General features: G+C 39.0%; 1 protein-coding gene across 1 annotated transcript; it reads left to right on the top strand.

Annotated features, from left to right (window-relative positions):
- The first annotated feature begins 11,290 nt into the window (after nucleotides 1-11,290).
- LOC140364791 (ADP/ATP translocase 2-like) lies at nucleotides 11,291-12,506 on the top strand. Its single transcript, XM_072451152.1, has one exon. The coding sequence runs from the start codon at nucleotides 11,357-11,359 to the stop codon at nucleotides 12,251-12,253; it is 897 nt and encodes a 298-aa protein (XP_072307253.1). The 5' UTR covers nucleotides 11,291-11,356; the 3' UTR covers nucleotides 12,254-12,506.
- Nucleotides 12,507-21,106: the final 8,600 nt, after the last annotated feature.

Genomic DNA, 21,106 nt, shown 5'->3' with positions numbered 1-21,106 from the left:
ACACGGCCAGTCCAAGGTTCAATACATCACTTCATATAGCTGCACTTTAAAGAGAGACTAAATGAACAGCCATTTGGGAGGCGCTGACGGAGCAGGGCACTTTTAATGGAATTAAAAAGAGCTCAGCCTTAAATCATTCAATGTTAAGTCAAAGCCCAGACTGCGCAGCCCAGTTTTAGATGTTTGATGGATAAATATTCAATAAGAAATGTAATATTTATAGTCATTTCTACTGTAAAGGGGTTAATTCCGTGCTGAAATTGTAGGTAATTTGATACAAAAGTTAGTTTTCAAGACGATTAGACTAGAAAAATGGTTGTTGATGATGTGTTGCTTTAATTTACTAATGTTCTATACCTCTCAAAGTCAGGAAACAATTTGCTTTATTATCTATTTGCTTCTCAATCACTTTCAAGCTATGGTAAGCAAATCATTGTTTCTGAAAGTAGGAAGTATACAAAGCAGAAAGGTCAAACAACTCACCACACACGCTAACATACATTTTATTGACATTTTATATAACATACATTTTATTGTACAAAACTTACTTTATTTCAGTCATCTGGTGTTTCTTACTTCCAGTTACCATAGCGACAGCATGTTTGCCCACTAACACTTCAAATGACCTCAATATTATGAGACACATGCGAACCAGGCCGTCTCCAAATGTGTCTTGTACTCTCTCGGGAAGTATTCATAAGCTTTTAGCACGTTCACACCTTAAAGATACAGCCCCGAGAGGACGCATCAACCAGAATGTTTTTAAATGTAGATTGTAAGATATTTTAAAGCTTTAAAACTTTTACGAAAGAGTATAATGTTAATTTATTCACAATGACAAATTTCTTTTCAGAAACGATGAACACAATTGAAGCAGATGTTACCAATAATGATTTGCAAAGTTCAAATATGCAAACAATAAATGCAAAAGTGTGAACTGTGTTGTCTAAAGCGGCCAGTGAAATGGTGGCATAAAAAAACTTGATGAAATCTGAAGTTTGGAGCAATAACTGAATCTGAAGTGGGACAATGGAAATGTATTAAAGCTGTTTTTCATATACACCATATCATAATTGTGACTGTATTTGAACCTAAAACAAAACCTGGACTAAAACTGGACAAAACCAAGTCTATCTTCAGACTAAAATGGGTTCAAACCAAGACCAAGTGTTCACAGCTCCACAAACGACACTGGAGGTCGCTTCAATCGGCTCATGAACACGCCCTTCATCTGGAGATGATTTATGGACTTAAAAAACAGCAAGAGAAGATTCTCTTGGCCACGTCACAGATCAAGAAACAGTCAGTGATTGAAGAGATTCAGAGTGTTTTTGACGGTCGGAGGGGAGAGGATTCATCCATGTGAATGAAGCTGAATGCTACTCCATGTATGTTTAGATTAAGGAACCATGTTAGAACACGATTAAAAGCTCAAAAAAGTTAATTTTGCATAATATGTGTCCTTTAAGGTCTATAGACAATATGATACATATATATACTAATCACAAATATACTTGTACTTCGATTCACTGCATGGAGTAAGAGGTGTTTTCCCAGTTTGTTCTGAGTTTCCAAACAAAGTCTCTTCATATCGTCAGTCAGTGAAACTTGTTTTTTTAGGTGGTCTCAAGGTTAGGTGGCTTTGTAACTGTCCATTTAAGTAGCTAAGTTAAGTTGTTTTAGTGCTGTTTGTTAGGGAGACAGAACATCTCAGATTGTTGCATTCTACAGATGGCATCATGTTAGTATCAATATGATACCAAGTACTTTGGGGGTCATTTATTCTATACCAATACTCGATACTGGTCTAACCTTATGGTTGAAGGCATTTCAATAAATAGATGTATAAAAAATCATCAATCAATTTCAATCGTCTCTAAAGGACAAACAGAACTCCTGTCACAGATGAATCTGTCCAATGAGCTGCTGGTTAAAGAAGCTGACACAAACAAATGGCCCTTAAAATTCATACATGTAAATTAGTATTGATGTTTGCATAACAGTATTGATCGCCTAACTTTACAGTCAGTATCGATACTCCCCTTTATTTAAGCTTGTCTAATTCATTTCATATCCAGCTCCTGTTGGAAGAGGGTATTTAAAATTGCATAAAAACGTACCGGGACAGTTTGGGCTAATAGTGAAAACTCCCATGCTCTAGATCTTTAGTCGTTTAGTCAATTAATTGGTCCATAGTGTATTGGTCAGTTAATTATTTAGCAGGATTATGAAAGAGTAACTGCAGAAAGGAGTTATCTTGAAATGTGTGTGTGAATTATGACGTGAATTTACTAGTTTTCCTGAATATATATTGGTAATTACCTGAGCTCTTGCAATATTGTGATCTTGTCATTGAACGTTAATGACAGAAACATGTTCAAATTAGAGATTTTGAACAGGCTTTTAGTTTCTTTATAAATACATAACATACCTATGCATTACTTGCAGATCGACACATTGTACGTCCAACACCGCGGCTACTCTTAGTCACACATGAATAACCATTGGACTGTGCCTCATGTGACACACTTACACGACAATTCCACAGATGCAGGACATTTTAATTGCCTTGGATTCTACATTTCCATACACTCGAGTCCAATAATACGCTTTGAAATGGACATTGCACGCACTTGTGCCGCACTGGAGCCGCATACATTAGCTTTACATTAACCCAAAGTTCCCCCCTCCTGCATGTAGAAAATTCTCTCCCAACTTTTGGCCGCTCCGCTAAGCTCAATCAGGGAGGCGGTTGGACACCTGACACCACTGCTGCAGAATTGAATGTGCCAATCAAACGCGCACGTCTGAAGCTAATCAATCCGAGCGGCCATGATGTGGTTTTTCATATTTTTTCGTTTTTTTGCTGGTGCGAGACAAGGCGAGCTGACGGCCCGTGTGGACGCTTGAGTTCTCTGGAAGTCAGACGTCAATTAGAACACATGTAAGTGTCTCCATGACGACGGGAATATGACTGCTAAATGTATGCTGGGCAAAGAAGTGAGAGTGATTGGGTTTAACAAGTATTTTAGTTTAATATTTCATTCATAACATATAAAATACATTATCAGTGGCATACAGTTACACAACGAATGGATGAAAAGGAGCAGAAAGAAGAGCAATTTTATGTTATTTTATGTCATTTGTAATGTTTTTCATCTTGTATTTGACACTGATATTTTAAAACACAATACATTAAACATTTGTCATAAAGTAAATTACAAAACTACATTGCAAACAAATCTCAACAACCTAATTTTCTTTTTTCATACTTACTTATTATGATATGTTTCTTGTCTTTCTTAATTGCAGGTATTGTTTTGGATCTTTTGGATTTCTTAGTCAAGATTATTCCATAAATTCACTCCATTTTGTTCCATTACTTTGGTTCTTAATCTGTTCCTTTTAGATTAGAGTGAAAAACCCTTGAATGTTTACAAGTATATTCTGTAATTTGCTTTATACATTACTTTGAGAATACTTCAGCAATATCATACATTTTGAGCACTTTAAGTTGAACAAATAATGGTTTTGATGGATCTCTATGACGACTGCCAGTGACAATTCTTTCCTATACAGTAAACACCAATTTTGTACTGAATTTCGTCACACTCAGCTTTAATTTTAACCTGTATTTCGCCTGTAACGTGTAATTACATTGTAATAAGGGTATGAAAGGTTTACAAAATGTTGGCATGTTATTACAATCTGCCGAATGATTTAAGTGCAATGTATTCAATTGGATATATCATATGTAAATAGAGCTTTTAACCATGTTACAAGTGATATTGATTCATCAAATATGTATGTTATGTTTTCACCTACCCCCTATCTCCTCCCAGCTCTTTTACTTACTTGACATTAAAAAAATAACAACATAAAACTGATTCTGGTTCATAGATTTGTTATTCAAAATGGCGATACTTTTAATAAATACAAGTTTTAAGCCGCTTTAGATAAAATCATATAAGTTATAGGTCAAAAGTCTATAGCTAAAAGTGCTTGTACGTGATTGTGAACCATGAGTCAGGAACATGTTTTAGTTTGACTTGTTAGCCCCGCCCACTTAGTATTTTCTGTTATAATAAATAAATTATATGACACAGAATCATGCTGTTTTCCTCCACATGTTCTCAATACTCATCATATAGCCTAAAACTAAAACAAATTACATTCCAAAAACGTGTCAAGTCTCCAACTAAAACAACTTAACCAAGACGATCTCATTATCATGTCATGTATTATTATTATTAATTTTTTTACAAGTCAAGGCTCTTATTAAGCTGACAACAATGCAGCCTGATTTAGTAGAAAAGAGGTCTCATTGTTGATCGTAATTCTAGCTTTCCAACACGTCAATAAGTGTTTACTCCAACAAATATGAGCGTTTGAACAAAGGCTCCGTCATGTTCTCATGTGAGCTAAAAGTCACACGGAACAAAAGATAAGTCGTAAATTGGACGGAGGCGTATCGTGGTGTTGTTATGACAATAATGCAAGAACGTTTGAGCGATGCTTTTTATAGGTTTCTGATGATGAAGAGCAGAGCCATTCAAACTGGTTGAGAAAAGGACTCAAGGCGCTTGCTCGCGTTATCAAATGGTCAAACAGTTTCATATCAAATCCCAAACTAACATGCTGTTTATGTATCTGAAATGTTTACCCGAGCTACTGTTTCGCTAAATGTGTTGTAAAATATGGCACTAGAGGCGATTTCCAGATTTGAGCTGCCAACGTGTTTTCTAAAGTCCAGTGAGTCCAGCTTCGGTCGCCTTGTCAAAGCTGTTTCACTGAGGTAAAGAAAAACTGTCCATCAAAAGTGTTGTCAGCAGCATTGGCTGGAATGCATCACAAACTGGATGACTTTATGAACGTACTTCTCCACAGGGTATGTTTCCATGTCGTGGATGGCCTCTTACTTGCACTATATACTGCAACTGCCATCATTTTTCATATTCATGTTTGCCAATGAAGAAACACTGGACCTTAAGTCAGCTTTTTGTCAGATAAAAAAGAAGAAATAAGATAAAACCAACATTAGCACATCAGTGGCAAGTGAACATGGCCTCCTGGTATCGCTTTACATTATATCAGCGATTTTCAGTGATTTTAAACTATAAACCTCACCACAAATATCAGGAAATTACCCTAAAAGAAACAACAAAATATATGTGGCATCTCGAGTGTTACAGTAACGATAATCACATTGAATTTAAGCCCCAATAAAACGAGACAAACAACACCTCCCCAGAATTCACCCCTGTTGAGTAAGGATGATAATTATTATAAAGATGCACAGATTAGTTGGTGGGACAGCTTAAGGTTCCATTATATGTTTTATTTAAATGTACTGTAGTTCATAATAAAATGTCAGTTTCTTAAAAAACAGTTCATTGCACAGTCCACATTGTCCAGTTTCAATCCAGGGAATAAAAGAGTTCATTGAAGGGTTCACATCTTCCACGGTGTTCTTTACAATTCAGGTCACGTTGGACAGGTGATGATGGCAACAGATGGGCAGAACCGCTGTAAGTGGCACAGATGAGGCAGAAAACGACTTCTGCATTCTGATTTAGTCTGCAGGGGATATGCAAACATACCATGTGTAAACGGGACGCAGCAAGGAGCGGCGGGGCCAATCACTGCGCTCCCCCAGAGCACGCAACCACACGGTGACAATTCTACAAACAATGGTCCACATTAGCTTCAAACGAGAGGTATAGAGAGTGAGATAGAGACACAAGCACATAGTCAGCAAAATGTATAAACTGGATTACGACCCGGAAGTATTGGAGGTCAGAGGTCGGGGGACAGGTGAGGCGCACCTTTTATAGGCTATAGTCCTGAGTGTGTACAGAAAGTATATATGCCACAAAAGTATATAAAGTATCTATTTAGACTGACTAAAATCTTACCACTAGAATAATCAGGTAACCCAATCATTTTCACCTCACATCTTGGAAGCTAAGCAGATCCCCACAGATATGACTTGTATCTTGGCCTGCTGGCATCATCTGCTGATCTCCATGGAAGGTTACGGTACGAGATGAAGTCATAAAAACATCAAAATCTTGGACGTGATTAATCGAAGCGTCACAACAGCGGAAGAAGCTAAAAATGTCGATTACCATCTTTCCTGTCCACAAATGTTTGTTTTTCGGTCAGCCTGAACCACGATGCCCAGTAACGAGAATAAGCTGAATTCTCAAGAGCGTTCGAACTCACAAAATCGTGAGAATTCATCTCGCTGGAACAGGTTACTTCAACAACAAGAACAAGAGGAGAAATGCTGTCACTTCCTTTTTAAATCTACAAAAGTTTACATCAGACTCGCATTAACTATAAAACCTGGGTGTAGACTGTAGCTGTAACTAAACTACAGTAAATCACGTTCTTTGAAGTTCGAACACTGTTTCCCAAAGTTTTGCGTGTTTTGAAGAGAAACTTTAGAATTAATTAAAAATCACACCGGTAGACGTCTGGGGATTTACTTCCAAGACTCGGAGACGCAGGCCTTTTTCACCAATCTTCCATCGGTCTTCATAATTCCATTTTTCATCAAAGTCCGTTTCAATCTCTACATTTTCAGACCGGCAAAGTACAACACTTCTTTACAGGGATCCGCTGTCCTTATCATTTATTTGATTCCCTGCCAATCTCTTCTTGGCCCTTAAAACTTGTAATTTTATACACTTTCTAGGGCAAAATGCACTTCACACATCATCCGGATTAAACTATTTATTTTTCTTTTTATGCAAGTGTTCTGATGATGGTTGGCAACATGACAACTCTCTAAAACATGCGTCAAGATGCATATTCTACACTATATTGTTGGCGACCCGCAGGTGGATTCCGGCCCACATCGAATCATGCTAAAATGGGCCATTGCAATAAAGCCTGGCAAATGCCCCTGGCCCACCGTGAGCAGCAGCACAGATGTCAATATTAGCAGCCAGCACATGGTCCGGCCCCTCATGGAGAATGGGATTGAACCACAGACAATTGAAAGGGTGTATTTTCAAATTTGTCTTTGATTTTCCAGCTAAATATTATGTTTGAGTGAGAAAAGCCACTTGAAGGTGCATGTCATGTTAACTTAAAGGACACATATTGTGCAAAATAAGACACAATTTGGGCTTTTAACCACGTCGTCGTAACATAATTCTCTCATCAAAATCATTCACCCTAGTTTGATGAATCCTGTTCCAAGGGTCAAAAACAGTCCATTCTGAATTTCCCAGATTTGTGACATCATAGTTAGAACTCCAAGATCTTCTGCTCTGTTTTGAAGTCCAGAATATATAATTTTCCATATAATTTTGTTTGTCTATTGAATCATTTATTATTTATTTTGACAATTGTTATTCCTTCTAGTTACATTTTATCTGGTACGACCATAAACAAAACACTTTGTTGTTTTTTCTATCTTATTGTACAAATAAATGATCGTAGCATAAGTGCTCCCATAAAATGTCGTGTGTGAGGATGAACAGAGCAATTTCTGTTCTGACTTGAAAATCTTTTTTAAAAAAATCATAGAAAAAGGTGCACTATATAACTTTTCTGGTGTCTGCCACCCATGTGTCTCAATGGAGATGTTATTGCTTTGCCTGTATTGTTCTATAGTATGTCAATGCATATATCCATCTCCATGGAGACATGCAGAAGGAGCGAGGAGAGAAGAGCCTGCACACAATAAGAATGCATGCTTTTTTTTAAGCAGTTAATACATGGATGTTTTATGAATAGCAAAATATATAAGAGAAGTTGCCTTGCCATGGAACATTCCTGCAAAGCAATACCATCACCATGGAGACAAGCAGGGTAAAATACAAGCTGCCAGTGCAGATAATGGTGTTTTACAAGGTCATCATTGAGTCCATCCCCACCTCCTCCATCACCATGTGGTACACTGGAGCCACAGCCAGGGACAAACAGAGACTAAAGTGCATTCTGCAGACTTCCATTTCTGCAGGACCTGTACGTCTCCAGGACTCTGGGACGAGCAGATCGGATCACTGCAGACCCTTCTCACCCTGGACACGGACTATTTGAGCCCCTCCCCTCAGACAGGAGGCCACTCCCCTCAAGCAGGAGGCCACTCCCCTCAGGCAGGAGGCTACGGTCCATCGATCGGACTAGAACCTCCTGCCACAAGAACAGTTCCTTTCCCTCGGCCGTTGGACTCATGAACACTTCGTAAACACTGTCACTTTAACCATGATTTAATCACTCACTGCACTGTTCACTTTCTGCTCTACAACTGTAAATTTAACTGTATGTTTTGTGTACATAGTAAGCCTATTTTTATGTTTGTCTTATAGTAAATTTAAATAGTTTTTCTTTAATGCATGCCCTTTTTGCTTTTATATATGTTGTTTTTATTGTTCATTGTTGTCTGTTGCACCAAATCACCAAAGCATGTTCCTATGTTTGTGAATTTTGTTCATTGGCCATGGCAATAAACCTTTTCTGATTCCGATTCTGAGCTTTACCGTGACGGCTAAATGTGCTCGCCCCCTTTGAAAGCGCACTGATAAACTGCTGATGAAATTGTACTAAAGTCTGTTATGAACACACAGCAGCAGCAGACTCACAAAGTGCAGCCAGAACTAATAATGATAAAACACACGGTCCGTTCAGAAGAAAGGACAGTACAATAATGTCACCACAGCCTTTCCCCCCCTGCTGTGTTGTTGTAGCTGTCTGTGATGTTTGGGTGGCTTCGCTAGTGAGGCTGCTTTCAATGCTGCGGGATCCAATGCATTTTAAGTATGTCTGGAGGAAAATAGATTTTATATTCCTGCATGAATCCCCCTGCCTCTGGGTCAGGCTTCAAACCCATCAGAGAAAGGTAAGAGGCATTGAGCATTGCCAAGTAGCAGCGCATTATTCAGCTCCTGGCCAGGTCTATTGTCGGGAACTTTGAAGTCGGACACTTCAGGCCGGACCAGCTTTCGGATCTGATGGCGATCCAGCAATCCAGTTCTATACTATGCCCGAAAAAAGCTAAGAGGATGCATGGGAAAGAAAGCGGGTCGATAATAGCGTCCTGTATTTTGTTTTTGCAGACAAAGCTTAAAAACAGAGGGGAGAAAAAAGCATGGAAGAAAATGAATCCGTGTATAAAATGTCTTGAAAGGCAAGTAAAAATAGATTGGTGTGGACTTCCAGGAAGAAAACAAATTGTGATCTCGAATCCAGGATGTGTGTTTAAGACCGCCATGGTAGGATTGATTGCCAGACTATTATCATAAATCAGAACTGGGGAAAATCATTTTAACCAGCCTATTATGCATATTTTTTCTTCTTCCAATGACTCAAAAAATGCTGCTGTGTTTTTCAATGCGCAAAGTTATTATTCTTGCATTCTGATACAATCATCACTTAAAACATGTATGGAGCCACTGCTTTAATTGGAGGAGCGCATTCAATCTGAAAAGCCTCTTTCGGTGAAGAGTTTTAATCAGCCATCATTAGAATAGTAATGGACACTTATTCAGCGCATGATTTTCAGTTTCCTCGTTAAATTATTCATAATCAGAATAAATCAGATAGAACTATTTCTCATTCATGCTTAATAAAGTTTTTGTGTGAATGTTTCGCCAATTGATACAGGTTTTCTGTACAGCACAGTAAATACCTGGTAATATGGAAACAAAATGATCAATAAAATGTGTGTTTATGGTAATGAGGCAAAGGTTCTGGATTCTAGTCATGTCTGTTGTCTTCACCGTTCTCCCATGTCAAGCATACCGTAAAAAAAATATAGATTTATAACCTTAATTAGGCTTATTAAAGCATTCTGGCCTCAGTACAGGGTCTGCAGTGCTGCGTCCCCCACATGCCGTGGATGTTCCAGACAGACTGCGTGCTCTGTTGCAAAATCTCTCCATAAATATCCGTTTAGAAGTGTAGAGAGCCCAGAGTCGAGCTGATTATTGTTGAAAATCGTGCTGCTTCTCCTGCGGTCGTAGATCTGAGTGCGATGTCCTGGCCAAGAGCGCTCCACATACATTTACTATGAGGACATGGGGTCACTCCAGGGGGGGAAATCATACTCATGTTACATTTCTACATATCCAAGCGTCATTTGGGTCCTGACCGTGATGGTAAAAGTGAATCGCTCTTCTGCATCACTTTGACAGGAACGTATAGACATCAGTCCCTAACAAAATCTTTTAAATATAACGACTTGTTGTATAAGATTGTTCTGGTAATATTATAGTACAACAACCATATTCTCTAGATATTAGTTTAATATTGAAGTAATACAACTTTATTCTTGTAACATTACAACTTTATTCACATAAAATTACAACTTTTTCTGACTTCAACTTAACTCTGACTTAAAGTCGGTGTAATCCCTCATTCGTCCAGGCGTGTTCCATAGTAGAAAAAGCTTCAGTTGTAGTCATCTGGACTCAGTTTGAAAAATTAGACGTTTCGACTCTCATCCAAGAGTCATTGTCAATAAAAGAATTTAGATCGAGAACTCCGATTTTATTGACAATGACTCTTGGATGAGAGTCGAAACGTCTAATTTTTCAAACTGAGTCCAGATGACTACAACTGAAGCTTTTTCTACTCTGACTTAAAGTTTTTTTTTTACCCAAATCTGAGTCTCTTTTCCTCGTGGCATGGACTGCCGATTAGTCCTGCCACGTATCAATCATAAAACGCACCTACCGCTGACCTGCAGCCTCGTTCTGGCTCGTCCCCACGAGCAGCACGTTTCCGCGTGTCCAAGCGCATTGATCTATCATAATATAGTTCCCCGATAATAGCAGCTTCATCCTGTACCCCGCCTAAGGCCCGAAGTCACTGGGATAGGCTCCAGTCACCCGCGACCCCGAAAGGGAACAAGCGGTAGAAAATGGATGGATGGATGGATCCTGCTTCTCAGTTCCAGAACCCTCGGACGAGCTAAAGGACATTTTACATTTCTGGACACCAACAGCCAGACAAGGTTGCTCCTCCTCGCTGTCCTGAACACTACTGACCATCGATCCACTCCCCTCCGCCATCTCTTCTCCCTCCAGACTTCTTCGCCCGGTCGGCCCGACTTTCCAGGGGCCTTGCGCCGCGTAATATACACTAAAGTTAGACTTTAGACCTAACCCCCCACAAGCTTGGAACTCATGTGCTTTGAACTTGTGGGCTTTGAAACGCCAAAGAAGAAGGAGAAATGAAGAATGGAATCTAAATGTTAAAGTCTAAAGAATAAAGTCTGGCGGTAATGTAACTCTTGGATACCTGCCGCCATTAAACACCAAAGAAGAAGAAGAAGCAACCGAAAAGGATAGTGGGGTATATCTTGTACTGGTAACCTGAAAGCAACACCAAGAACCGTACAATGAACGAGACGGCTATTTCTTTCGCCAAGGACTTTTTGGCCGGTGGCATCTCCGCTGCCATCTCTAAGACAGCCGTCGCTCCCATCGAGAGGGTCAAGCTACTCCTTCAGGTCCAGCATGCAAGTCAGCAGATCACCGCCGACATGCAGTACAAGGGTATCATGGACTGCATTGTCCGTATCCCGAAGGAACAGGGATTCATGTCCTTCTGGAGAGGCAATCTTGCCAATGTCATCAGATATTTCCCCACCCAAGCCCTCAACTTCGCCTTCAAGGACAAGTACAAGCAGATTTTCCTTGATGGTGTCGACAAACGCACCCAGTTCTGGAGATACTTTGCCGGTAACTTGGCCTCTGGTGGAGCCGCTGGAGCCACCTCCCTGTGCTTTGTTTACCCCCTTGACTTCGCCCGTACCCGTCTGGGCGCTGATGTAGGAAAAGCCGGGGCCGAAAGACAGTTCAGTGGTTTGGGCGACTGTCTGGTGAAGATCTTCAAGTCTGATGGTCTGAGTGGACTGTACCAGGGCTTCAATGTGTCCGTACAGGGTATCATCATCTACAGAGCTGCTTACTTCGGCATCTATGACACAGCCAAGGGTATGCTCCCAGATCCCAATAACACCCACATTTTGGTGAGCTGGATGATTGCACAGAGTGTGACAGCTGTTGCTGGTTTTGCTTCATACCCCTTCGACACTGTCCGAAGACGTATGATGATGCAGTCCGGACGTAAAGGAGCTGACATCATGTACTCTGGCACAATGGACTGCTGGCGTAAGATCGCACGGGACGAGGGTGGCAGCGCTTTCTTCAAGGGGGCCTGGTCCAATGTCCTCAGAGGCATGGGTGGTGCCTTTGTGTTGGTGTTGTATGATGAGCTGAAGAAAGTCATCTAATTCCTATTGTCACATCACTGTCCGAACTGGCAGAAATGTAATATCATTCTATGGACTTCTACATTCTGTCTTATCTATGGGAACAAACAAAAATATGTCACCACTTGTTGTGGGCGATGCCGATTTGTTGACTGTAAGTTTTGCATCTATTACTTTAAAGTGTTCCACAACCTCTGTTCCAATGTAGTTCCTATTAAAAAAAACGGATACCTTTTGTCGTTCAATAGATTTTTATGGTTTCAATTTGAATAAACTCATTTTGGGAGAAAACATTTAAAAAATAAAAGTGCAATAATAATAATAATAAAGAACAATAAGAACTAATACTCTATGTTGTTTTTTTGTGTTGTGTTTCTTTTAATGGTGGTTGGCAGCCAACTGAAAAGGTGCATTTACTGCCACTTACTGTAGTTGTATGTGTTTTACGCTGTTCCGTTACAAAAAAATAAAAAAAATCTATTTCTATGGACTTTTACATTCTGCCTTATTTATGGGAACAAACTAAAATATGTCACCACGAGTTGTGACGATTTTTCTGGCTGTTAGTTGTGCATCTATTATTTTAAAGTGTTCCACACCCTCTGTACCAATGTCATTCAGTGGCGACTGGTCCATTAAGGGTGATGGGGCGTCGCCCCTCCTGGCAATCAGCCAATTATGTCAAAAGGTATTTTGTAGCTCAGTGTTCCAACATCTGCTATTGCAACTAGAGAATGCTATGGCAATAGTAAGAGTGAGCCAGCACGCCAGCTCAGGGGGCAAAGTCTTCTTGGTGTTGGTGTAGGTCTTTAGGTTGCTGGGGAGGATTGGGGCTCACTTTAGTGGGTGATTTTATTTATAGTTATTGGTGATTATTGATTATTGGCACTTGTTGTTGGGTGTTTTTCTGTTACGGATTTGTATTTGTTTGTTTTGATCTTGTTTCTTTGTCACTAGTAGCATGCCTCTCCTTCCCCAGCTTTAGAGTTCATTCTCACCAAATCATCTCAACCAAACCTTTGATTTTCTATTGTAAATAAAAACTGTTATTAGAGCATACTTGCAATTTTTGAACACCTAGTAGTGTTACATAATTAACTGATACATGTCATCAGTTGTTGTCAGATTTCTTTCTAATTATTAGGCTATTATCTGATTATTCTTGTTATCTGATTTTTAAATGTACCCAATGTCTGATGATTAGATCTATCTTTGGATTTGGGAGTTTTCAGATTGTAACCATACAGCATTTCAATTCATAATTGTTTTGTAATCACGTGGCAAATGGTAGCAAATACTTCAAAAAGTTAACTTTGATTTAAATCCGTCACTTTTAAACCCACAACTATGAGCGAAACACTTTTCCATGAACTGCCAATGAACTTCCTCTCAATTGTTTTCATTCTAAATAGCTTCCTAAATCATCTCATGAATTTATGTAATGGCGCGTGTACATTGCAGACACAAAAAAAAACAGAGGAGGGAAAACGGGGAATCGGGGGGCCAGCTTGCAGTGTTGCATTGTGGGATAACGCTCTATGCTGGAAACACGCCGGCGCTTATCTCTACACTCTTGTCTCATCACCGGTGCTTTGTAGACTCCCCACGGACGCCATCGTGAGTGACAGTCGAACTCGCTCCGCTCTTCCTCGGCGTCGCGGCGACATGTCACGCGTCGGGAGATGTTTGAACTCTGCCCATTTGAATAATGCGCACTTCGGAGAACACAGATCGGCTCACGGAGGCTTTTGATGTCGCGGCGGGGAGAGGATGGCTCCTGACAGCGCTGGATTATACCCGCGCTCCACAAAAACACATCTCCGACATCACTGGCACGTTTCTAAACGAGCTCAAAACTTCAGTGTTATACATGGACCAGTGGTAACGGGAGGTTTGATATGATGAAAAGTCTTGAAAATGAGTTTTGTGTCAGATTACACTATATATATAACATTTGAATTGGAAGGAACGATCAATAGAATTATTTAATTGTCTGAGGAGTTGACACTGAACATTGTGTGCATTACTTTGTGAGACATTTTGGACTATCCAGCCGAGTTTACATATGTTTTATTGTGTTATCGTGGTTAATTGATGAACACATTGCATTATTTTTGGTAAATTAATATGTCTATGCTGTTTATTTGCATATTTTTAGCCAGGTACAAAATAATGCAAATTGTGTATCATTTCCTAGTTTATATAGATAATAGACAATAAACTAAAAGGGCTGTATGTGATGTAAATATACCTGTAAATATATGCTGTACTTTTGCTAAATATGCTAACTCAGGACAGCGCTAAAAACTTTGCAGGTTCTGGGTTTTAAAATGAGGTATGGCATGTCCATTAAAAAATGTGTTTGTCAATTAAAGGGTTTCAGTCACATCCAATTATCTAAGACATCATCACAAATCTGTGAAATGTTGGCCAATGGCTGATGGTCTTGAGTGACTCCAGAATCATCTATTTAATCAGTCAGGCCCTTATTGCGATTAGTGACGTACACAGCCCAAGGATTAAAGAGAATATTGTAGTTTTTATGAATAATAAACTACAACATACTTCGATAATTACTAATGCGTGCAGGCATGGTAGGATTCTTTTGTTAAAATAGAGATGTCAAAAGTTGTGGACAGGTGATCATCAAGGACCATGAGCTTATTTGAAAAAATGCAGTAATATCGAACATATATTTGGACAATTTCAGAATCTACAGATACATTTGCAGCTCTGACTCAGATTGTGAGCTGCAGACCCAGGACATTTCACATCAGCGGTTACGATAATAAGACACTTGACCCGCTTTGTCCAGAACTACAGTCCTCAACAGAAAAGACTTCCTCCACAAACGTCGCCGCGGCATCGCTCAAATCAACAGGATCTTCTTCCACGTACAATAGAGCATTTTATCCTGTGAACCGTCTTTGTCCTCCCGCTTTCTCCTTCAAACCTTCAATTCATTGCCATCGAGACAACCCTGATGGACCCTAGAGGAGACACTAAAAACACTATTACATCATGGAATTTACTGGATGGATGCTCTGGGCACAATGAACTTCCCAAAGTAGACTTTAGCCCATTTTTAAGAATCTGACCACATGGACAATGACAATGTAATAACTTATTGTTCCAGCACATTTATCTTGGCAGTGCTTTACAGGCGCCTTTCCCCCTCCTCATATATTTACTCCTTGTCATTAATTCTTGTACATGTTCCTGGCCAGAAATGTATGTTGAAATGTTTTTTTTATTTAGTGTCACATGCCCTCAGTCACACGAGGCCACAGCTGGTGTGGTGTTTCTCGTGTGCACCGAAGAAGCCACATGTTGAAACGCTTTATCTATGTTATAAAGGACTTTAACTCACGGTAAGTGCCTCGGGCCTTCATGACTGCATGTTTGCACTTCTGCACGTGTTTATTTTTGGTTTGCAAGTCGTTTTTTCTGTCTTCATACGTAACTAATTATTTTCCATTTTGCTGACCGAAACTGCAACATGGGTTAATTTGTTATTAACCTTTTGAAAAATTGCTTCCCAACCCTATGTATATGGCCAGTTGTTTCAAGGAATTTCAAGTAGAAGCTAAAAGGTTAAAAAAGTGTCACAAAAGCTGGCCTATACAAAAAAAAGTTTGTTTCTTGTCATAGTTTGGTCCGACTTTGATCCTGACAATAATTTACTGTTTCTTGCTTCATCCCACCCAAGTCTTGACTGGCAGCGTCTATGTAACAATGCTCATTCCAAACTATTATCTATAACATCATCAAAACAAAGTGCAAATTTGCAGCTAACAATTTAAACTCAGATATGGGCTGTCTCTTGCTCCTCAACAAAACAGAAATCCTGTTCGCTCCTTTCACGATGTCAAACCATTGACACTGACATGGCAACCTATTCTTCAGCTAACAATGCAGACTGTCTCTCTCCTTTGTGCTTTTTTACTTAATACATTGCTATTACATCTTTCGCTGCTGCTTTGTGTGCGAAAACATGGACATCTAATTCCAAGTGTTTCAATAGCGTTTCTTTTATTCAAGCCTTTTGGTCAGGGTCAGTTTCTCAAGATGGAGGCTCATCCGTGCTTCTCATTTTGTCGCTGTCACAACACTTAACATAAAACATGCCTTTTTCTTTTACTTGTGCCGGCAGCAGCAATTGGGGATCTTGAGTTCACCGTGTTTAAATTCTCGGCACATTTTTATTTATTTCTTTTACTATTGCCGTCGATTTTGCTGTCACCTCTCGCGAAGGCTTTCCTGTTTACGATTCAAATGATACGTTGGGCTGGTTGAATTAGCATGCTGAAAAATTCACGCTGTGTTGGAAGAGTTGTACCGTGGACCTCAGAGGAGTGAAGAACAGGCATAGTGTATCATCACAGCTTTGTAAATGTTTCATGGGCACGACACAACCATTGCTTCTAGACGGCGTATGCGCATATTCATCTGTAAGACTGTCAAATTCACCTGTTATGGAGGCCTATGTAGTTTGCATCAATAGAGTTGTATCCATAGTGTCTTCTATGGTATCAATAATTTGTTTGGTTTCTGTGTGCATTATTGAAAGAAATATTCCAAAATATACTAAAAGTGCAATTTACTGATATTATTCTAGTTTAGTGTAATTAATGTTGTAATTAATAAGCATTTAATATTTTAATGCATTAATATACCTTTCATTGTTATTGCATACTGGACACTGCACACACACACACACGCACACACACACACACACACACACACTCCAAATTCTTGCTCTGTCTGCTTGTGTCTGTTTCTACTTCCCCCAACTCATATGTATATAAATAATATGGTCGCACCTCACGACCATATTATATATATAGATTGTAATGTATTGTAGGGAATAAATACTTTTATTTTAACGACCATAACTTGTCTTGGTATTCTCAGTATATTAGAACCTAACATTAACAAGTGTAGCTGTAAAGTGAAAAATATAAAGCTAATTTGCATGATTATTTATATTCTGATGTATAGAAAAAAAACAACGACACACAAATAAAAACATGTTGTTGTGTTTGCTATTTTGGATGGTTCATTGCACCGGCCGTGTGAGCTTCCATCTCAACTAACCTGACAGGTACTTGGCCCGAAGGAAATGTTGTTCCCTTAGCTGTAATATTTCACAGTATGTCATTACCTATCTCCATGGAGAATGTTTCAAAGTATGTAACTTTCTAGTTGAACACAAACTCCAGCTTCAAAAGATGCGGCAGCCCCCAAAGCGACGAACAACAAGCGCCATGAAGCGGTGCGTGACGGGGCTTAGCCACACCGCAGCACTACCACAATACAGGCGTTAGTCAATGGTTACAGTGATCACTTGGGAAACAACGGTTTGAACAGCTTCCTGGTGTATCGAGGACAGGAAGTAGGCAAGACCGGAAGTGGAAATACACGAGTCAGAGATGGAAGAAGAAGACGAGAGAGGCTTTTAAACTCTTAAGCGAAACCCCATCCTGCCACACATGGAATAATGCTGGCGACTTTAATGATTGCATTTGACAGGCAGATTGGTTTGACACAAAGTTGGATAATAATTTGAGACACAAATTAATTATATGCACTTGACCTGTAGTAACTCATTACTGCATAATAAAGACTGAACTAGCTTTTATTATGGCATGTAAAAGACATCTTTCAATGGATAACACAAATTGAACCAACAATCAGGTTCTGGACAAACATTGTAACTTTCATCTCTCTGTTCACTCTCTCTCATCTTCTCTTTCTGTTCTGTGAAAGATTCAATGTCAAGCTATAAAGCTATATATATATATATATATATATATATATATATATATATATATATATATATATATATATATATATACATATAAAATAGCTTTATATTGCTATAACTCTAATAACAACTAGCATGCTAACTACACACAATCTGCTTCAAGGAGAATAAAACGCACTATGATTACATGCAGACAGTACACTTCTGATTTTCACCCCACGAGGTGCATGGGGCCAAAACCAATTTAACTTTATTTAAAAAATAATTGGGAACAGCCCTTTGATATGGGCATGATTGACAGGCAGATTGGCCAATGCATGGTCTGTCCATGCCAAAATAAATAGGGTGCTTTATATGTAAATAAGAAAGAAAGAAAAATACAGAGGACTTCTGCAAACTGAAATGCCACCTATTAATCTGAGGTGGGAGAAGTTTGATTTGTTCTCAATTATTGATGATCAATGAGCTCATTAGTTTTTCATGCATTACTGCAATAAATGAACCTGATCCCAGGCTCTGTCTGCGTGTGGCCTGAGACGCAGAGGAGTGTCTGGATATATGAGTGTCGTGAGTGTAGATCTGAACTGAACTTGTGGTTTATTCGCTGTATAAAACATTATACGTAGCACAATACCATCATCTCTATATTGACTTCACTTCTGTGAAAGGGCCCTTCATGAGGACAGCTCTGGGAATGGCTGCTCCATAGTAATGACTGTGACATTTAGACAGAGAGGAGTGAGATGACCTATTGATCTGAGGAGCTGTGTTTGTTGAAACATGTGAAGCACGATCAAGACCCGTGTGAGGATGAACACAACATCACAAAACTTATATATGACTAACAATAACATTAATTAACTATTAACTATTTTTTTAATGTTATTGACTGCGTTAGGGATGGTCCACTATCAAATGTTTTTTATAGTCTTTTTTTACTGGTATTTTGCTGGCTGCTGTGGCCAGTAACCACTGCCAATACCAATATTTTTATTTTTAAATCTATCTAAGTAAGTTAGGGAAAATACCTTTCTAATTTCAAGTAAAATGATCTTGTAACCAGAAATGTCTTGAAATTAGTGAAATATTCTACAAGCCCTTTATGATGATACTAATAAGACCAGGGCCCCACCCTGAGCCAGGCCTGGAGTGGGTGCTTCACAGCGAGCGTCCGGTGGCTGGGCATTCTCCCACGGGGCCTGGGCATTCTCCCACGGGGCCCAGCCATGCACAGCCCAAAGGAGCAACGTCAGGCCGCATGGAGATGTTATTGGTTTGTCTGGAAAGTTGTGTGTACTGCATTAAATAAAGCCCCCTCAGGCCCTCCATCATTATATTCCTCCCTCTTCAAATTGCAATACATTTGTTGATAGCGCCTGATATCTCTGTGACTCGTGACTAATGCACAATGATATTATTATTCATTTTGTGATCTTTTGAATAATTTGAATAATGAGTATTCCATTCCTCCATCAGTCACTTCAAAACAGAATGAGTTGAAGCAGACTTTACCAGGCAGATAAATATTACAATCAAAACACAGAGTGGGAATAATACTATAAAAATATATATTCCATGAACTCAATCGATGAACTGTGCTGAACTCGGTGAAGATGATTAATGTATAACCTCCAGTGACACGTACATAAATATTCATACTACTATGGTTGGGCGGTTATGACGGTTGAATACAGACCATGAATAGTGAGTGAGAATTAGATTTCCATTAATGCAATTGGAAATAATGTTTGCAAAGTACATGAGCGTGAACAGTTGAAAGGGTTGACAATTATAGCAAGACTTTAGCTGTCTTTCTAATGTTCTTGATTATAATGTTTTTGTTGGAATTGCTATTGCAAATTGTCACAAGTCAAGTAATGTCTGCGTATTTCCTGGTTTAACTGTAACTGCAGTATTTTGTGATAACTGCAGTACTTTTTCCTGTTAAATGACAAAACTCTGTGAGTTACTTGCGACCTTTACTCAATATTATTTAAAAATGTATTCAAGGTACACTTCATGTTCATGTTCCCGCTTGTAGTTGTAGTAATTTATAGATGTAGAAGTAGTATTTGGTCCTCTGACTGTCTTGTCTGATGTTTTTAATTCGTTTTTATTTGATTTTATATTTTTTTATGTTGTTTTTAATACATTTTTATTTGATTTGTACGTTTTTTTTGTTTTTTTTAATGTATCTATTTATTTTTTAACATATTTTACTTTGTGTTGGTGAAATGTGCTATACAAATAAAGTTGGATTGGATGTATTCTGCAATAGGGTCTAAGGCAAAAAAATACTCTTGAACATGATGAAAGAGCAGAACAGGTAGGCGGGCCAGAAAAGGATCACCCTCAGTCATTTTCAAGTCTGTTTCAACATTTTTTGGACATTAAAATGCCAATCAGATGCTTCTCATTTTATATTGTCATCTTCCTCAAAATGCAAAAATCGTACAGCCGCGTTTTAGCAACACATCTCACACACACTATTGATAAAACTGCCCAAGAGGAGGTTTGCTTATCAATCTTTATAAGAATATACAAATAGGAGACCGTAAAATCCAAAGGGCGAAAGTGACATTTTGTGAAAATTGAGTTCTATAGTAAATGAAGAAGCTTAGGATGAGCTCTTTTCATTACAAAATTATGAAATGCCTTTACAACATACCAAAGCTGTTTAAATTTTAATATTTTCTGCGTATGAAAAATGCTGATTGTCCATGTTGCAGTGTGTGTTGGGATTAGCATGTGAATCATTCTCTGCTTCATATAAAATTAGCCAACGATTTTGACCCTTTTGATGCTCACCCCTCAAATATCTATACATACACATTAAATAAACCATTTTTTTTACCAGACTCAAATTGCATAGAGCGCGTCAGTCTTTATTAAATACTATAAAGGAGTTCACACTGACCCCTCGTGTATTCTGACTCCAGTGCTGGGGCATGGGTGGCTCTCAGATTGCCTGTTACACCAACTCTGATGCGCTGCGGTCTGTTTTTGATGAACGCCATGCAGATTCATGAGGTTTTACGCGAGAACAAACGGCACACGGCAAAGATACACTGCAACTGCAATGCATTTGAGTCTTGCGGGACCCGTGC

This window comes from Eucyclogobius newberryi, unplaced genomic scaffold (assembly GCF_026437365.1).
Source record: "Eucyclogobius newberryi isolate DKJ021-1_F unplaced genomic scaffold, fEucNew1.0.hap1 SCAF_18, whole genome shotgun sequence".
In the NCBI taxonomy this organism is placed as follows: Eukaryota; Metazoa; Chordata; class Actinopteri; order Gobiiformes; family Gobiidae; genus Eucyclogobius; species Eucyclogobius newberryi.
This window is presented reverse-complemented; position numbering and strand designations above follow the sequence as displayed.